General features: G+C 41.5%; 1 protein-coding gene across 2 annotated transcripts in view; it reads left to right on the top strand.

Annotated features, from left to right (window-relative positions):
* Positions 1-17,695, top strand: part of TGFBR3 (transforming growth factor beta receptor 3) — a 195,323-nt gene that overhangs the window by 17,109 nt on the left and 160,519 nt on the right. For both annotated transcript variants that reach the window (XM_054592126.1, XM_054592127.1), the window contains exon 2: positions 8,712-8,891. In XM_054592126.1, coding sequence (XP_054448101.1) covers positions 8,831-8,891 — 61 coding nt within the window. In that variant the 5' untranslated portion in view covers positions 8,712-8,830. The remainder of the gene's footprint in view (positions 1-8,711; positions 8,892-17,695) is intronic.

The following is a 17,695-nucleotide window of genomic DNA, read 5'->3' as shown; positions in this document are numbered from 1 at the left end:
GGTTTAAGAGTAAGCTTTATTTTTTGCCTGCCTCTGATAGCCACTGAATGTTGAGGCTCGAATTAATCGTAGGCCTCAGAAAAACAAAACTCTTTGTTAGAGACAGCCTGCTAATGATAAATAATGATAACTTTTATACTCTTACATTGAAAATCTCATTTGATTCTCGCAACAACTCTGATGTAGGTAAGTTTCTTACTGTCTTACAAGTGAAGAAATCGAGGCTCCATTCGGATCTAAACCTCCTTTTTTGTCCGACTGGCTCTAAGAGTCTTAATTGATTCTGCACTTTGGGCTCCCTTCAGTCTGTTCTCTGCACAGTACTCAGGGAAATGTTTTTTTTTCTCCAGTTTTATTGAGATATAATTGGTCTAATGTATAAGTATAAAGGATACAACATAATGATTTGATTTAGGTATATATTTCAAAGTGATCACCACAATGATCTTAGTTAACTTGCATCACATCATGTAGTTACAAATTTTTTTCCTTGTGATGAGGACTTTTAAGATTTGCTCTCCTAGAAACTTGCAAATATACAATACAATATTGTTTATGGTAGTCATCATCGTCATACACCCCCAGAACTTATTTATCTTATAACTGGGAGTTTGTGCCTTTTGAGCACCTTCCTCCATTTCCCCTACACCTCACCTCTGGCAACCGCCAGTCTGTTCTGTTTCCATGAGTTTGGTTTTTTGGATTCCACATATCAGTGAGGTTATATAGTACTTGTCTTTCTCTGTCTGACTTATTTAATTTAGTATAATGCCCACCAGAGTCATCCATGTTGTTGCAAATGGCAGGATTTTCTTCTTTTTTTTATGGCTGAATAGCATTCCTCTGTGTGTGTGTGTGTGTGTGTGTGTGTGTGTGTGTGTGTGTATTCCATTTTCTTTATCTATACATCTGCCAATGGACACAGGTTGTTTCCATGTCTTGGTTATTACAAATAATGCTGCAGTGAACATAGGGTTGCAGAGACCTCCTCAGCATAGTGATTTCATTTCCTTTGGACATATACTTAGAGGTAGATTGCTGAATCATATGGCAGTTCTGTTATTCATTTTTTGAGGAACGTCCATACTGTTTTCCACAGTACTTGTACCAGGGAAATCTTTAAAAACCCGACTGGATCATACTGTTTCCCTGCATGAACCCTTTCTTGAACCTTATTCTTTGTTCTTTTGGCTTTTCAGCTATATGTTCCCTCCACAACAGGGATTTGTGGTCATCCCTCACCTGATCTTTTAAAGCTGCATTTATCTTCCAGGTTGCATATTATATATATTTTTAGGGTTCTTGTTATAGCATGCAATGATGTACTTGTGATTATTTGTTAGTGTAGCCCATCTTTAAGTCTATGAAGACAAAGAACATGTCTATTTGACGATTATCTTCCCAATGCCTGGTATGGAGTAATAAAGATCATTGAAGGAGGAGATGATGTTCAGGAAATTACATATCTTGCCTTACGTAGTAAATGGCATTACTTTTACTGGAATATAAGGTCTTTGAGGGCAGAATTTTTGGCTCCTTTTCTCACTGCTGTATTCTTGGCATCTGCAACAGTGGCTCGTAGTAGAAAATATTTGTTGAATATTGATTGTGCTTAGATGCGATTCCAGAGATTTCTTATCTATAGCCAGGACCTTTCCTCTCTTTATGCCAACTGTGTCTGAAAATGGGGATTTGGAATTATCCATTTTCTCCGTGTAGTAGAGAAATCTGAGAGTTGCTCGTGTGACTCAGTGAGGTGGCTTTGCTTTGTCTGTACACAGGTCTTAAACGGCATCCAAATGTCATCAGACAAAAAACAGTATCTGTTCTACATCCTGTACACCCCTTTTTTACAGGCTGCCAAGCTAGATATTGATGTCATCCATCCTGCCTCTTTTCTAAGTTCCCTGAATAACATGTTGAATAGCCATTAGAACAATCCCTTACCAACTTTTATTTAAGCATTTACAGACTTAACAGCATTTTTTTTCTCCAGAAAGTTAACTGTGTCCAAAATGGCAAACTAGAAACATTTTAATGATCTGTTAGAAAACCATGTTATGTTTAAGGTACCAGAAACTCAGGTGTTATTTACTGTTTGCATTTAGGGAGTGGTAATGTTTTCATTCTACTCACTATATCCCTGTCTTTAAGATCTTCAAATTCGTTGAATATTTTTCTGATTGGGGGCTGAACAGTTTTAGAGTTAAGATATAACAGTGCATAAGTCAGTGCTTCGTCTTGCCCTTTGCCTTTTCAAAGGCCTTGGAGTCATGAAGCGTTGCCAAGGATAGTTTGTCTTTTGTAGCTGCCACCCATGGTGCTGAAGTCAAGTCCTAGTGTGTGATCAGTAATGACTTGTGCACAGTGCATATGTCAACTTGGCGAGACTGATGTCTGATGGCAGCCATGGCAGGCTTTGTCCTCTCTTGGAAAAGGCATTCTGTTTTCAGAGATTGCATCCTGAGGGGGAGAAAATGGTTCCTAATTTGTGGCGACAGACCTGGAGCTGGGAAGGCCATTGCTGGTCATGGAAACACCTGGTTTCAGGTGTTGACTCTGCCATATTATTGTGGGCAAGTCCTGGTCGTGGGGGTCGGCTCCTCTTCAAGGAAATCATGTTGACCTCTTCTAGCTTTAAATGCTGTTCACATATCTTTAGCATGCTAATTTTTTCAGTTGAGAACTTGACTGGCTGCAAGTTAATTGTAAGTTCTGATTTTGAATAATATCATGTATGCATCCAGTTGTGTTAGCCATCTAGAGGAAGTTAGTAATTTTTCTTGCTGGCTTTTAGCCTAGTGCCAGACATTATTTTGCTATGTATTTCCTCTGAGATAGAGCAAGATGTGCTCTTTAAAAAAACATCCTGGTCAACCCAGGGAATACTGTGCCCAACCAATTCCTCTCGACCACTGGTTTAACCCATGATGGTTTTCAGGACTTCTTTGGGCAGGGTTTTTTTAGCTACTCCTTGGTCTTCACCTGTGCAGCCTGTTGGCTCAATAGTGAATGTATGGACGGCGTGCTCAGTTTAAATGGCCTCAGACATAGACACAGAGGAACTTTGAAAGTAGAAGAATTAGTATCACATTCACCATTTAAAAAAATCCATTAAGCTCTCAGAATTTTTTTCTATTCATTCAAGGGCACTAAATGTTCTGGTACCCTTTGATTGACCAGATTACTTTGAAATGCGGACAAAATGACTAGACCCCAAATTGTACTTTCAAGACCTCAGAGTACCCTATTTATATGTCTAAAGGAAGCATTTAGTTCATGACGTCCAGGAGAGTCAGTGAGGTCTGAGAACCGTGAAAACCCAGGTGGGGAGTCCCTACTCTCTGCATGAGTGTGATATAACCTCATAGAAGAATGGGGAGCTTGTATTTCCCTCATTTTATTTTAAATCTATAACTTTGTGGAAGCTGTCGATCATCCAGCATTCTTCTAGTTGGGGAACTGACCCCTACGTTGTGTGTTAAGGTGTTGATGTGTGCGAGTGTTGGCCCGAACCGGCGTTCCGCTGAATGGGAATGACACACTTCCCTTTTTATTCTCTTCTGCCTTAGGATCCTGTCACCACATTGGGGAGATTAGACAAAAACTCCCTGCAGTTTATTTTCTTTTTGAATAAGTTATATTATGGGGAGACTTTTAAGCTAAAAGAAGAAAAGCTCCTTCTTTGTTAGAAGCAGCAGTGTGTAGTTTCAACTTGTCTTGGACTTCCTCGGAGATGTTTTAAGATCCGGTGTAAACTTGCTGTGGTTTGCCTTTGGGCATCAAACTGTTTAGCTTGGCTCTATTATATCTGTAATTGCTGCATTTTAATAATTGCCCAATATTCTTGTCAGCAATTTGCAGTCTGTATTTTTAATAGAACCATTGGCCTTTCTTTGCTGCAGGTTCGCTCAGACCTGGTTTAAGCCCCTGGATTCACGAGCGCAGTCCCACAGACCCTCTGCAGCTGCGGGCAGGGGGTGACTCAAGCTCACTCAATAGTCCCCAGCCTCGCGCTGCCTATTGTGTATGTGTTCCATAAAAATCCTCTGGGAGGCCATCTTCTGAGGTCTCTTCATAGGGTTTTCCTCATAAAAATTGCCTTTAGCATTGTCTGAAATAGCATGTTTTTGAAAGAGGATTTTTCCTACTGGTCTGTTCAGGAAATCTAATTTTTTGGCGGTAAAAAATAGGGACAGATTCTCTTTTCTGTTGTTGATTTGTTAACAAAAGAGACTCCTGGTCAGGTAGATCGGTGTGTGAGAGCATTGCCCCAGTACGCCAAGGTTGCAGGTTCGATGCCTCATCAGGGCATATGCAAGAATCGGCCAGTGAATGCATGGAGGAAAGGAACAGTAAATCAATGTTTCTTTCTCCCCCCACCATCCTTCCTCTCTCTAAAACATGAATTTTTTTTTAAAAAAGAGACTTCTATTTTATCTGAGGTGATGTGGAGTTATGGTGACAGAAATACTAAACTTAAAGGGATCATTGAAGCCAATTTTATGGCTTCTAAAGTTATCCCTATCATTTGGTCAGTTTTTCAGACAGGACCATTGTGGCACCCGTGACTTGTGCCTCAGCTTTGTTCTTTTAGTGATTCCATTCTCTAGCTTATCTCCTTTTTGTATCTGTTGAAATGTTTATTTTTCAATAAACAAAAGATTTGAACTGCTTTTACACTAGCTAAGAATTACATAAATAACCACACCCAAATTTCTTTATCGTCATAAAGTCAGGGTGGAGCCAAAGTAAGTTGACAGTTGTTTGTATGAAAACAACACAATAATTAATAAATAATAATACAAGAGTATACTGTCTTTTATGTACTCACAACCGTAAACCTAGTTTTGCCCCACCCCGCATACCTCAAAAAGAATGGTCAAATAATGATAATAGCTAACATTTATTGATTGCTTATTATATGCTTGGCACTGTTCTAAGTATTAATATATATTACTGATCAGCGTGTGTGTGTGTTACCAAACAAAAGGACCCCTGGGGGGGATACCCAGATGCTATTACCGAAATGACACCCTCCTTCCCCGGGACCTCTCGGTTGTGGGTCCTTTGCCCGCCGCCCTTGGAATTATGGCTCTGAATGGCAGAGTTTGGTGAAAAGGAAAAGGAACTGTTTATTCAAAAGTTATACAGGTCTGATTAATGGCTAAATGTCACCCTTAAACCTCAAAATCCTTTCAAAACAACCACCAGCACACACACCGTCTTGCCTTCCCCCCTTTGCCCAGTTAGGCCAGTCAGGCCAGTCAAGGGGACCGTTCTTCAGAAGAAAAAAAGGAAGTCCGGGGCTCGGCTAGGCAGGCCTCTTGCGGGTCTCAGCACCATCCACTGCGTTGCCGCGATCTCCAGCTCTTAATCCATAACCATGTGGCACCTTCTCCTGGCCCACTAGCAAGAGTCCTTTCCCCCCTCTTTCTTCCCGCGTGGTCGTCATACTGTTCCCCAGAGTCTGTGTCCCTTTGTCTCTCCTGCAGGCCCCTGTCTCTACTTTTTCTTTCTCTCTCTCACATTCTGTATTAAATCTTTTAAACCTTCATGATTAGCTTTGGTGATATGCCAAATAATCCTCTTTGCAAAGGAGGAACAAAGCTATCCTGCTATTGACATGCAAACTGACTTCTCAATGGCCCTGCTCAAGGCTCCTATCCCCCATGGCAGCCTGCCCTGGGGTGGGGAATATATTTTTCTTGGACACCCAATCCCTGGACCCCATTACAAATACACTTTGAGGGGGGTCCCTGGCTGTGCCCTGTTACATGTGTACTAAATCTTCACAATAACCCACAGGATAGGTTCATGTTTGCAGAACCATCTGTCCAACATCACTGATTTGGTAGGTGGCAGAATGGATTTAAACTGAGGCAAGCATTTAACTGCCATCAAAATCCCTATTCTATTCTTAGTAGGCATTTAATTACTATCATATACTAAGATTGAGCCACAGTGCCTCCTTCACATATAATAATTTAGTTTTGATAGGGGAACTCAAGAGTTAAAGATTTTAGCTTCAGTCATAGTTGATAAGCTTAAGTGATTAATGTCTGTGGAAAGCTGTTATTGACCCACAAGGCTCCCGGAGGTCAGCGAGCAGTTCAGCTTTTGTGCCCCCGGGGGTCTGTGAGCAAGGGAGATGGTATCTGAGCCATTGGGTTCCAGGGAGGGAAGTCCTTGACACAGATAAAAATTGTTGATCAACAGGTAAAGAAGTACTAGGAAAATCAACGCTGGACTGCAACTCTTAATCTGATTAACCTTTTTTTCCAAACCTCTTACCTACCCTTTCTTCTCCTTTATAAAAAGGTCAGCTTGAGAAGAGATGATTAGAAGGTTTTGAGAGTACCTAACCAGCAGTCTTCCCAGAGTGCCAGCATCTGGATAAAGAGCCTGTAAAGATTCAATCCTTGTCTCTACTTAGGGGTTCTTGTAGTGACAGGCATTATGAATGCCAACTTTTCTGGTCTCAGTTTCAAGATGTATCTAAAAAATTCTTTTTGAAATTAGAACTTTATTGTTGTTATTTCTGTATAGGCAATACTTTCAAAACTCAAATGGCATAAAACTTAAGTTGATAATTCAGTGAAAAGGCTTCTCACCCTCCTACCACTGTCTTTCAACTGTTGCCAGGTGTGGCCCGGGACCAAGGCGGGTCTGCCCTGGCACCGTCTGGAAATAGGATTCTTCCACAGTATCTCAGGAAGCACATTTCATGAGGTGTTGGAAGGGTGCTTTTGGTGCTGCACTTCAGCCCGACTGGCTGCCACACCCAGGCCTGCTTGGCTGCTATGGAGAGAGAATGTGCTGCTACCCACCCCTCACACCTTTGTTAAACTTGGTTATATCTCCTTGGTTTGGGAAAGGGTGAGTTTTCTTTCTGGCTAGACTCCCACTTTTGTGGTGGCCATTTTGGCTTCTGCTATGCATGCCTCATAGTTTTGCTTCCTCATCTGTCTTCTACTGTGCATGTGCTTAACAGAAGGATCTCCTCTGCACCATCTGGGCTTCTACTGCATATGCACCCAGCAAAGGAATTTCCCCCTTACTGTTTATCGCCTTCTCCCCACCCCACCCCCCGCCCCTGTAATCCAGGCAAATGGGCTGGTTGTTCCTGAGGAGACTGTTAAACCTGGTCAGCCCTGCTTGATTGGGGATTAAGTCCCTTTGACAGAGGAGGTGGCTGTCTCCTGGGATGTCTGTGAAGCTGTAGCTTCCAGACTTAAACAGGCTTAGCCAGTTTAGCTCCCTTCTTTTTCCTTGATACCTAACTAGCTACCTATGCTAACACAACCACTCTGTTTCTCTCCCTCCCTCTCTTAGGAAATTAGTGTTTCAGTTGAACCTCAGTTCTTGAATTTGATTTGTTTTGGGAGGCTGTTCAAGAAGCTATTTGTTTGAAAACTTAATCATTTTTCCTATTAGAAATACAGTATTAGCATGAAGGGGTTGTTAGGTCAAGAACCAAAGCTTTATTTGACAACCATGACATTATTTCCATGAACAATTTGGTCGAGAACTGAATTGTTCAAGATGGGAGACATTAGAGAACCAAGGTTTACTGTAGTACTTATAAAGAGCCCCTTTAAATATCTTTCTCTTAACATTGGATACAGTGAACTAAGAACACTTAATTAGAAACTTATTTTGCCATTATTTTTATATTTTTGTTCTGTACCTACAAATTCCCAAACTGACTTTATCTCTGAAGGTAGCAAGCTGGTTCTGTGGATAGTTTTTCCTGGGTGAAGGTAATAAGGCCATGATCTCCAGCTATTTGAAATGATTCCTGGAAATGCCTTGATCTTGCCTTGCCCAGGGCTTATATTAGACGGGGTGTTTGTGCTTCTTTCCAGATGTTGCATGCCTTTCATTCTTGATGAGAAGAAATCATATCTTTAAACAATGCTTGGTACACAGTAGGTGTTCAATAATTATTTGTTGAATTGGACAACTTCTGTGGGTCATGCCAGGCTCAGGGACATAGGACTGGAAAATGTACTTTGGAGCAAATTAAATGAGGTAATCTCTAGAGCCACTGGAGGGGTATTGAAGTTAAGCAAACCACCACAAAACTTGGCATTCAAGGTTCCGGATTGGAAAATGTTAGAAAGAACCTCTGGATCCTCTAGTCCAGTAACCAGATAGTCTCAGATGGGACTAAGAGACAGCGAAGACTTTTCTTCTGTTACAGTACTGGCAAACAGTTGAAATGAGAATCTTGCCTTTTAATGGTTCTTTCTTTTCCAGATTGATTCTAAATCTATTTTAATTTGATCCTTGTGGTAACTCTGTCATTATAACATTAAATTGAGTCTCTAATCAGCTGTTTGTGGTTTCTTGTTAGCACTAGGGAATTCATGAATCAAGTATCATTGATTGCTTTAGTACCACACTGTAACTGGTGATATTATATTATAATTGTACCTTGAATTTTTTCTGTAGTCTTGAAAATTTTATATAAAGCCAAAGACTTAAAGTGTCAAAAGTAAATTTGGTTTTGCAAAAGTATTTGCTTATAAAAAACCTTTAGTAAGCCCTTAGCACCCCTATCTCAATTTGCTTGATTTCTGTTTTGGCATCTTTTAAGATAAATTTATCTTACCCTCTTTTGAAGTTCTTCATTTTGTCCTAATCTGCATTTATGAAAAGAAGTTCCTGCATTAAGTTTTCTTCTTGCAATATGTTTATTTTTACAGACAATTTGAAAATTGTAAAGAAGGATTTTAAGGCTATACCCGGTTTGCAGAGATTGTCTGTGATCTGAAGAACTATAGGCTGAGGTGACTGAGTGTTGCACACTTTTGGAGAAATAAAAATGACTTCTCATTATGTGATTGCCATGTTTGCTCTAATGAGTTCCTGTTTAGCTACTGTAGGTAAGTTGCATTTTTATTATATTCTTTTGGATATGTTTTTCCTCAGTCTCTTTAGTTTATGAAAATTTAGGATATGTGGTATTTATGCAAAACTTGAGTTATTTGTGTTCTTCAGGGAAATAAAATATTTGACTTCTATACAGATACATAATAAGTTTGCTTATGTTACATTTTGAAAAGACTGATTAGCTAGACATTCTAATGTCAGGGATACAGATAACTAACTTTCAGTATTGAGGCAGGTAGAGAACAAGTTTGCTAATGTTTAATCCCACTAAATTTTGTTGCATGCATAGTTTACATTTAATTTCTTGTCCTAAATATGCATTTTAAGAGGCCCTTTTTGTTCTTTATTACAAGATAAATAGATCTTCTAGATAGAGGAGACATTCCTAGCATAGGCTGCTTAGAAGGTTTTTAATTTTGTCTATTTCAGATGTTTAAATCTGTAACTTTAAAAAGTACGGAAATACATACATCAGATTATGAGGTTGGAGATGAGAAGAAACAAATGACTGGGTTGGAACGCTGTTACTTAAGAATATCAGATCCTCTGTATCAGTGTCTCAGTGTTGGCAGTCTGGGTTACTTAACAAATCTGGAAGCTTAATTTGCTCTATTTTGTTGGAATTTACTTTGCATCTGTTCTATAACAGGCTGCATAAAACAATTTTGTTGGACCAGTTCTCTAAATTGGCTGGTTCCAACAAGAAACACACTGACTTGAAAAATGATTAGCCTCTTGGTTATGGCTCTTGAATTCACATACAGTTGAGATGATAGCGATGATAATTACCATTTATTGAGTGTGCACTGTAGCCAGGCACTGGGCTAAAGAACTATAGAAATAACAATGAATAGGATATTCTTATTTCATGAGCTCACTTAATCACAACTCTGAGGTAGGTGTGATTATTTTTCTCATTTTACCGATGATGAAATGAGATATGGAGAGATCAGATAACTTGCACAGTGTCATGCAGCTGGGAAGTGGAGGAGCCAGATTTTATATCTGTGCTCTTAACCTCTGTGCTATAAGGAAGAAGCCAGACCACCAACTGAGGTTCCAGTAGACTCAGACTAGTAGTTGTATATAGGCACAGATGGAGTAAAAGCCAATTTACAGAACTTGGTTTATGAGTTTGGGAAGCAGAATGTCCCCCTCATTGCAACAATTCTGAGAGAAAATTGATAGGGTTTTTTGTTTTTTGTTTTTTTTAAAATACCAGTGTGTGAATTTGAACTGCCCATTCTCTCTGTCAGCAGTTTCATTTTGTGTCATGTTTGAAGAGTTATTTGCCTTTTACCTGTGCATTAAAACTGCTCTTAATTAAAATCTCATTGAAAAATAGGAGAAAGAGAAAGAAATGGCTTGATAGAAAATGTGCTGTTTTGATGACAAGATGTATAATCATATTTAATGGGTGTAAGGCACAGTTTTCTGCTGTCATTAACACTGGGGACAGACTGAAAAACATAGCTGAAGAAGGTACTTCATGGGAAAGCAGTGAGTTTGATGGCTCTGTGCAGCCTTGATGCATTTGATAGCGCATCAGTTTTGCTTAAGAACCTCAAGTCATGGTCAAAAATTTTTTTGAGTTGTATATATACTCAAAGCTTTGCTGAGGTGCACAGTAAAATTGAAGGTACAGTAGAATTACAGATTCTATAGCAACCTGAGGCACCTGATCAGTAGTACAGAGGTAGAGATGCCATTTGAACAATCTATGAATGAAGAAGGGAGAAATGTTTTGTATGTACTGACATACGCTTAGCATACTTTACAAAATGCTTTTTGGGACATTCTGGATGAGTTGAACTTCAAGAAGATAGTAGTAATTATAATAATACTCAATATTTATGAGGGAGCCTCTGTCCCGCAGAGTCTTCCCAGCTGCCATGGATGAAGAAAGAAATTGTACCAGACACGATTTGGCTGTCAGGAAAAGGGGGTGGCGATTCCCTCTAATGAAGAGTGCCCTGAGCCCTTCTCTGAAATGGCTTTTATTGAGGACAAGATGCACAGGGGTATGCAGCATGCATGCAAAGCTTAGCAATCCATATCAAATGGTTATAGATATTTAGATCAGGGTCTGTCAGACATGCAGCACTGGATGGGGCTCAGGAAGTTTCTCCCTGCTGTGAAGTCAGACACCTGGTTTTTCCTTTTCAGGGCAGTGCGAAACAGAGCAAGCTTCAGTAATTATATTGCACTCTTTAGGCCAGATCTCCTAGGGTACCCTTGGTGTCAGTATCTGGTCCTGCCCGCCTCCAGCATTCCTAGTTTTCTCCTCGAGGCTTACAGGCCTTTTTCAAGGCCTAGCTCACGTGGGCCTACAGTTCCTGATACCACACAAAGCGGTCCCCAACATATTTATAGAGTAATTAATTAATTACTGTGTGCCAAGCCCTGTTCAAAGTATTATCTCATTTCATTCTCATAACTGCTTTAAAAAGTGTAGGTACTTTATTTATCCCCCATTTACAGATGAGGAGACTGAAGCACAGACAGGTAAGTAACTTTCTCAAGGTAACACATCTAAGTGGCAGGTTTAGCCATAAACCTACTTAGTCTAGGTCTGTAGATGGAGCCATTAAGCCTCTATGCAATGAGGAAGTATTGGTCAGAAGGTGTTTGTTTAAAAAGAAGGATAATGGGCTTGCTCTGTGACATCTTGAAACATCAAGTAAATCACTTAAGGAGGCCCTGCTAAGCACAAAGCATATCACTTGCCACTTAGGGATATACAAAGAAATGTAAGATTCATCCCTTCCTGTGAGTCACTGATACTTTAGTTAGGCACATAAAATATATAACAAAATCATCAATGTATGGTGAGTGCCAAGTAAAAGACAAAAAACCTCAGAGGGATCGGAAGGGGAAGCTGTGCTGGGCTGGAACAACTAGGGAGGGCTTGGTGGAGGCACTAGGTTTGCAGTGCTTTGCAGGCCAGGCGTAATCCAAAAAGAGGGAGGCATTAGGTTGACCAGATGGGAAAACGTGACGAGCACAGTGCATGGCGTGTATGTGCTTGAGGTTTTTTAAAGAGTGGATAGCCTGGAAAACTGGTATGGCAATGTAGTAAGAGGTCTGTTTGGAAGAAAGGATGGGAATAGACTGTGTAGGACTGTCAGAATGAGGCTTGTGGATATCATTTTGAGGTTTGGATTCTCTCTTCTTTCATTTTACTGTAGCCAAAGGCATACATTGTTAGTCTGAGAATTCAAACTGTGGACTTAAAAAGTGAGGCTGAGCATATGGCCTCATTATCTTTAAAGACAATAGTGCCTTGCACATAGGCTGCCATTTATCAAGGATTTGGTCTCTGCCAGCTCATTTATTTTGTCTTTATAAGACAAACTCTCAGGTAGGTATTAGTTTTATTGTCATCATCTGCGTTTTACAAACAAGGAAACTGAAACTCAACTTGGTTAATAATTGGTATGAACTCCCAGAGCTGGGACTTGAACCCTGGCAGCGTGGCTCTTAAGCCCAGCCCCTCAGCCTCTCCAGCGGAGCCTCTGTGTAGGAGAACCTGAGTGTGGAATGAATGAACCTTTGCGTTTGATGGAGTAGCCCCTATGAGACATCCTGGAACCAGATTAAACCACTTTGGGCCTCAGAAGAGATATTTGTAAGTTACCAGAACCAAAGGAATCTCAAGTAATGGGCCTTCTTTTTTTGAATTCTTACTTCACTGACGTGGCCATTAAGCTCTGTTGTGGGGTTCTCGGCGGCAGAAGGGGTGAAGGCTGTAAAGCCCTCCTTTAGCTACGTGGCCAGGAAGGGACGGACTGCAGCCCTAGAATGAGCCCAAGTTAGAGTAGTAGAAGGCTGCTTTTCCAGCCCCATGGGTTCGGCAGGCCTTTGGTGGAGGCCTTTCCTTCTCTGCTCGAGGCTGAGGGTGAAGGAGGCAGGAGGCAGCAGCAATCCACATCCCAGGGGCAGTGGGTATTTTTACAAAAGTCACACTTTTCCTTTCCTCTCCTGTTTCTTGGCTACTGTACAGCATTATAGAGAGGGAGGGCCACCCCCTTGATGAACAGGTCCTTGCAGGACTATAATGCCTCCTGATTAGAAATTACATTAGGCTTTTGGCACCTTACCTTATACCGTGTAATCTCTCTAAGAAAGGGGGAAGTTTAAACAAATAAATGCTTGCTCTTATGGGCTTAAGGCTCACTAAATTTTCACTTTAAAGACTGTTCTGCTGCACATCTTTAAAAAATATTAACTGCTGCCTTTGAGGCTTGCCAGAGGTAGGTAGGGCTGTGATCCTAGGAGCCTTAATAATGAGAAAAAGAGGCACACAGAATTCAGGGAAATTGGTTTGGTGGGAAGGATGGACTTGTCTGTACTCCACTGGCCTCTGGTGCCAGGTCAAAGGGGAGCTGCTGAGGTGAATGCCGCAGAAACTGTTGGCCTCTGAGCTGGGGCGCAGGGGTGGGATGGATGGCTGTTTCCCTCGTTCCACTGTTTCCATTTGGTCTAGATGCGACCATTCGGAGGTTTGCCCACAACTGCACACATGTGTATTGAGCAAGCATATTTCATTTTCTCTCTCCTGGATGTACCTGGAATTCCAGGTAGAGTCTGCAGGAAAATAGAGATGTTTTTAGTTGGAACTCCTTTCCTACCAAGAAAGCCCTGAACTTTTTGTGTCCACGGGACAGCAAGTAGAGATGCCAGCTGGTTAATATGTGGTTTAGAATGGGACAAGCTGACAGCCCTGCGGGGAGACTAACGTAATAATCCAGGCCTACGCCACTCTATGGTGCTTCATAGATGTTGCGTTTTTGTACATACTGAAGGCAGGACCCTCCACCAGCAAAAAGATTAAAACTCACTTTATTGCGGCGGTCTGGCACTGAACTGGCAATATCTCTGAGGTATGCCTGTTATAGCATTTTATATTTATAGTTTTCAAAATAGTCTTATACCTAGTATTTCATTTTATTCTCATAGTAGTCCCTGGGGTAGGCCGGTATTGTTTTTTTTTCATTTCTGGAAAGAGAGTAATGGGGCTTAGAGAGAAAACAGTTTAGAAAGATGATTCAAGTCTCAGTCAAACCAGAACTCCACTCACTTCTGCAGACAAACAGCACTGGCGATGCCGAGGGTCCTTCTGCTGCAGTGACCCCTTAGCACCTCTTGAAACAGCGCCAGCGCCAGGGCCAGCCACGCACTGCCCTGGGCACCTTACATGGATCAGCGCGCTGAACCATTGCAGAAACCCGGTGAGGCCGGTACTTATCGTTGTCACTGTTTTTGTAATTATTATCACTGCCACCACTCCTACTACTTTTATTGTAGTCATTTTACCAATGAGAAAACTGAGGCTAGGAGAAGAAAGATGTAATATATAATAAGGCAAATCAATTTAAATACGTTAAAATGGTCATTTATGTACAGTCATAAAACTAGTAACTGGCAGAGTGGAAGCAACTCCAGAGTTCATGCTTTTGCTATTGTGCTACTCAAAGAAACTGGTGTTCTTTCTCTTGGACTTCAGATGAATGGCGTGAGGACCGCAGAGGGGGTTCTGCCATAGTTTTCTCTCCCGCCAACGGAGCGATCAGAGGCTGCAACTCAAAATGGCAGGAAGGCGGGGAGAGTGCCGGTGGGGCTGCCGCCAGCGGATAGAAAGGGTAGAGGAGGGACTGGCTTGAAGGTTCAAAGCAAATTCAACAAGGCCTTCTCTTGCCAGCCCCTAAATCTCTGGACACAGCTAGTTGATTTGGTCTGTGATTATTATTGTTTTTGGGTAGTTATTATGGCCACTTTTTGTGTTTAATTCCACTTTTGGATACACAGGGAATAGATATGCCAGTTGTGATGCCAGCTATCACACAGTGCCAGCTTTTTTTTTTTTAAGGGCAAAGAACTGGATTAAAAAACCCAGAGTTGCTAAAGTGGCCTGCATTTTAAGTCGTGTTCCCATTGGGGATACCATGACACCCAAGCGTGATGAGATAAAGATGAATTTGTTTCTCAAAGATTCCCGTACCCTGGATGGACCTGGATGGGTGTGTGAGGGGTTGGAATATGGTATTATATCTAATTAAAGACCTGTTTTATTTCATTTGCAAGGAGAGTTTACTAGTAGGTAATTGGGTCACCGGATGTGCATGTAGTATAAGACAGATATTTACCAAGAACATGAGTAAGATTGTATATAGATTTGCTGTCAGACAAATCAACAGAACCCAAATCAACAGAAGGTTTTTCTCTTCTTTGTGTCCTTGTCCTAGACTGTGTAATTGCCACTGCGCTTTCTAGATCCTGAATTTATTTTAGGACACCAGTATTGGTCTATTTTATAAACATTGATCAGTATTTTCATCAGGACAGAGCTATGTGTGCCCACACAGCTGTTTAATTGCTCAAAGCTTATACTTTCCCCTATTGTATATATAGGATATTAGGCTTCTTAAAAGCTTAGTTTGCTTTGATAACTAATTCCTCATACTCTGGGGCCACCATGAATCATTGATAGAGCTCTGAGCTCCAGGTGCGGGTTTTTGGAAGTGTTTGAGGAGCCGGAAGTGTCCCGGAGAGTGTTCCGCTGAGAGGCCTTCCCTCAGGACAGCCCTGCCCATGGGCGTCGGGCATTGAGGGGCCCTCCCCTCTTGGGAGACTGGCCCAACCTGCTCTGCATTCATGTGAGCCACTGACTTTCATTTTATTTAAAACAGTCTCTGCCTGAGCAGCATAGAAAAGATTTATCCTGAAGTCCAATATAGTTACAATTTTGTCCTCTGAGAGGGGACTGTAAATCAGGTGGAATTCTAGAGGGCTAAAAAATGCACTTGCTCTCAGAATGTTCTTCCAAGGAGGAGGCAGCAGGTGCTCTGAGGACGGAGGCCCAGCTATTGTCCTGCCCTATCCTGCCAACTCTTAGAAATCTTTGAAAAAAAGTTTAGAGTGGAATGTGGAAAATCTTACTGCTTTCAAAGGAAAATGTTGATTTTTTTTCTTAATGTTATTCTCTCTGTTGGCAATGAAGGGAGCCATATAGTAGAAAGTGGTAGTTATGGCAAAAGGAAAAGTTCCAATAGAACTGCTTTCGGTTCTCTGTGTTGCTTCCCTTCGTCCTCATCTGCCTGAATAACTTAGCCCTAGCCCAGGCATAGACTAGAGCCATCACTAGTAACACCCGCTTCCCCACCCCAACCCTTCGGTCCCAATCTAAAGGATGCCGGCGGCGTAGCACAGGCCTCAGGAAAGCAGCGCATCAGCCCCTGGCAGTGGCCCCAGCCCTGTCGTTCCCATCCGTGGTGCCTCCAGCTGCTGCAGCGCTTTCCTGCAACCAGCTTTCCAGGGGGACGCATGTGCGCAGGCCAACCCCGCTGTCGCCTCCTGGCCGCCTGGGGAAGCAAAATGCCACCTAGCTCCTATTCTCCCCTTTCTTTTGGGTTAGAAGAAAGAACCATTTACCATTTTACCCATCCTTTCAACTTTGAAATAAGTGCTATGTTTAGATGAGAACTTGTCTGGTCAGCAAACTTTGAGTGCCTCCCAAGTCTCAGATGCTTTGCTAGCTTCTGAGGCACAGAAAGGGAAGACTTTGGAGTTAGTGCAAACAATGTTACTTTCTGTAACATGGTTGTTTCCTAATGTGTTAATTGATTTATTCAACAGGCATCTATTGAGCACTGAGATACTGTTCCAGGGGTTAGAGACAGAACAGTAATCTAAATAGGCAAAAATCCATGTGTTCATCAAGCTTACATGCTAGTGGGGACAGACCAGAAACCAACAAACAAACAAACAAACAAAATTATGGAAATTTTAGCAGGTTCAATGGGAAAAAAGCAAAGGGGTTGGGGTTGTTAGTGGAGAATACACAATACAAGGTAAGGCGATTAGGGAAGTACTCACTGGAGAGATACTTGTAGCAACTTTGAGCAAAGATTTGAAGGAGGTGAGGTGAGAAGATGTCTGGAAGAATGAGCATTGCAAGCAGAAGGAAAAGTAAGTGCAAAGGTCCTCAGGTGGCGGTTTGCCTGAAGTGCTCAGGGAATATAGTCAGCAGGCCAGGTGACTTGCTAGAGTGGAGAGTCAAAAGGTTAGTTGGGGGTGGGGGAGATGGGACATGAGTGGGTCTGCATAAAGCCTTATAGGCCATTGTAAGGTTTTTCACTCCGAGCGAGATGGAGCCACTGGAGGGTTTGAGCAGTGGAATGATATGATCCGAGGGATGTTTTAAGGATCACTCTGGCTGCTGTGTTGAGGGAGAATAGACCTGTTGGGTAAGAGTGTGTTTGGGGTTACTTGGTGGTGGCTAGTATAATCATTGAGGCAAGAGATGATGGTCGCTATGAGCTGATTTTAGAAGGAAGGACCCATGGGAGGGATATGCTTATGAAATTAAGAATGATTTTGTGATATTCTTTCGATTTGTTCTTTTTGGGGAGGAAAGACGGTAAAGGCATATCAGTGGAACATTGTATCATAACCTAACAGTAAAAATAATTACTTTTACATAACAGAAAAGCTGCATCTTAAAACACAGAACAACCCCCAAAACACCTAAAGAAGGTCTCTTTGTACTGTGAATGGCTATTCTTGAAAAATTACTGTCTTAAAAGCCTGGGTCCCTGTTCTCAACATACTCTCCTGATTTTGATTTCATCCTTTTAATTCCCCAGGTGGCCTGTTTTTCAGGATGATAGGTTTTGAGGGTCTTACTACCTTTTGCAAAAGTGCTCCTTATAGCCAAATGAGTGTTGGAGAGAAATTCAGTTGCATCTAGGTTTAAGTAGTAAATAAATGTGTTGTGTGTAAACTCATTTTTTACTAA

This window comes from Pteronotus mesoamericanus, unplaced genomic scaffold, assembly GCF_021234165.1.
Source record: "Pteronotus mesoamericanus isolate MK-2021 breed Mesoamerican mustached bat unplaced genomic scaffold, CSHL_Meso_final scaffold_31, whole genome shotgun sequence".
In the NCBI taxonomy this organism is placed as follows: Eukaryota; Metazoa; Chordata; class Mammalia; order Chiroptera; family Mormoopidae; genus Pteronotus; species Pteronotus mesoamericanus.
Note: the sequence above shows the minus strand (reverse complement) of the source record. Positions and strands in the feature narration are given on the sequence as shown.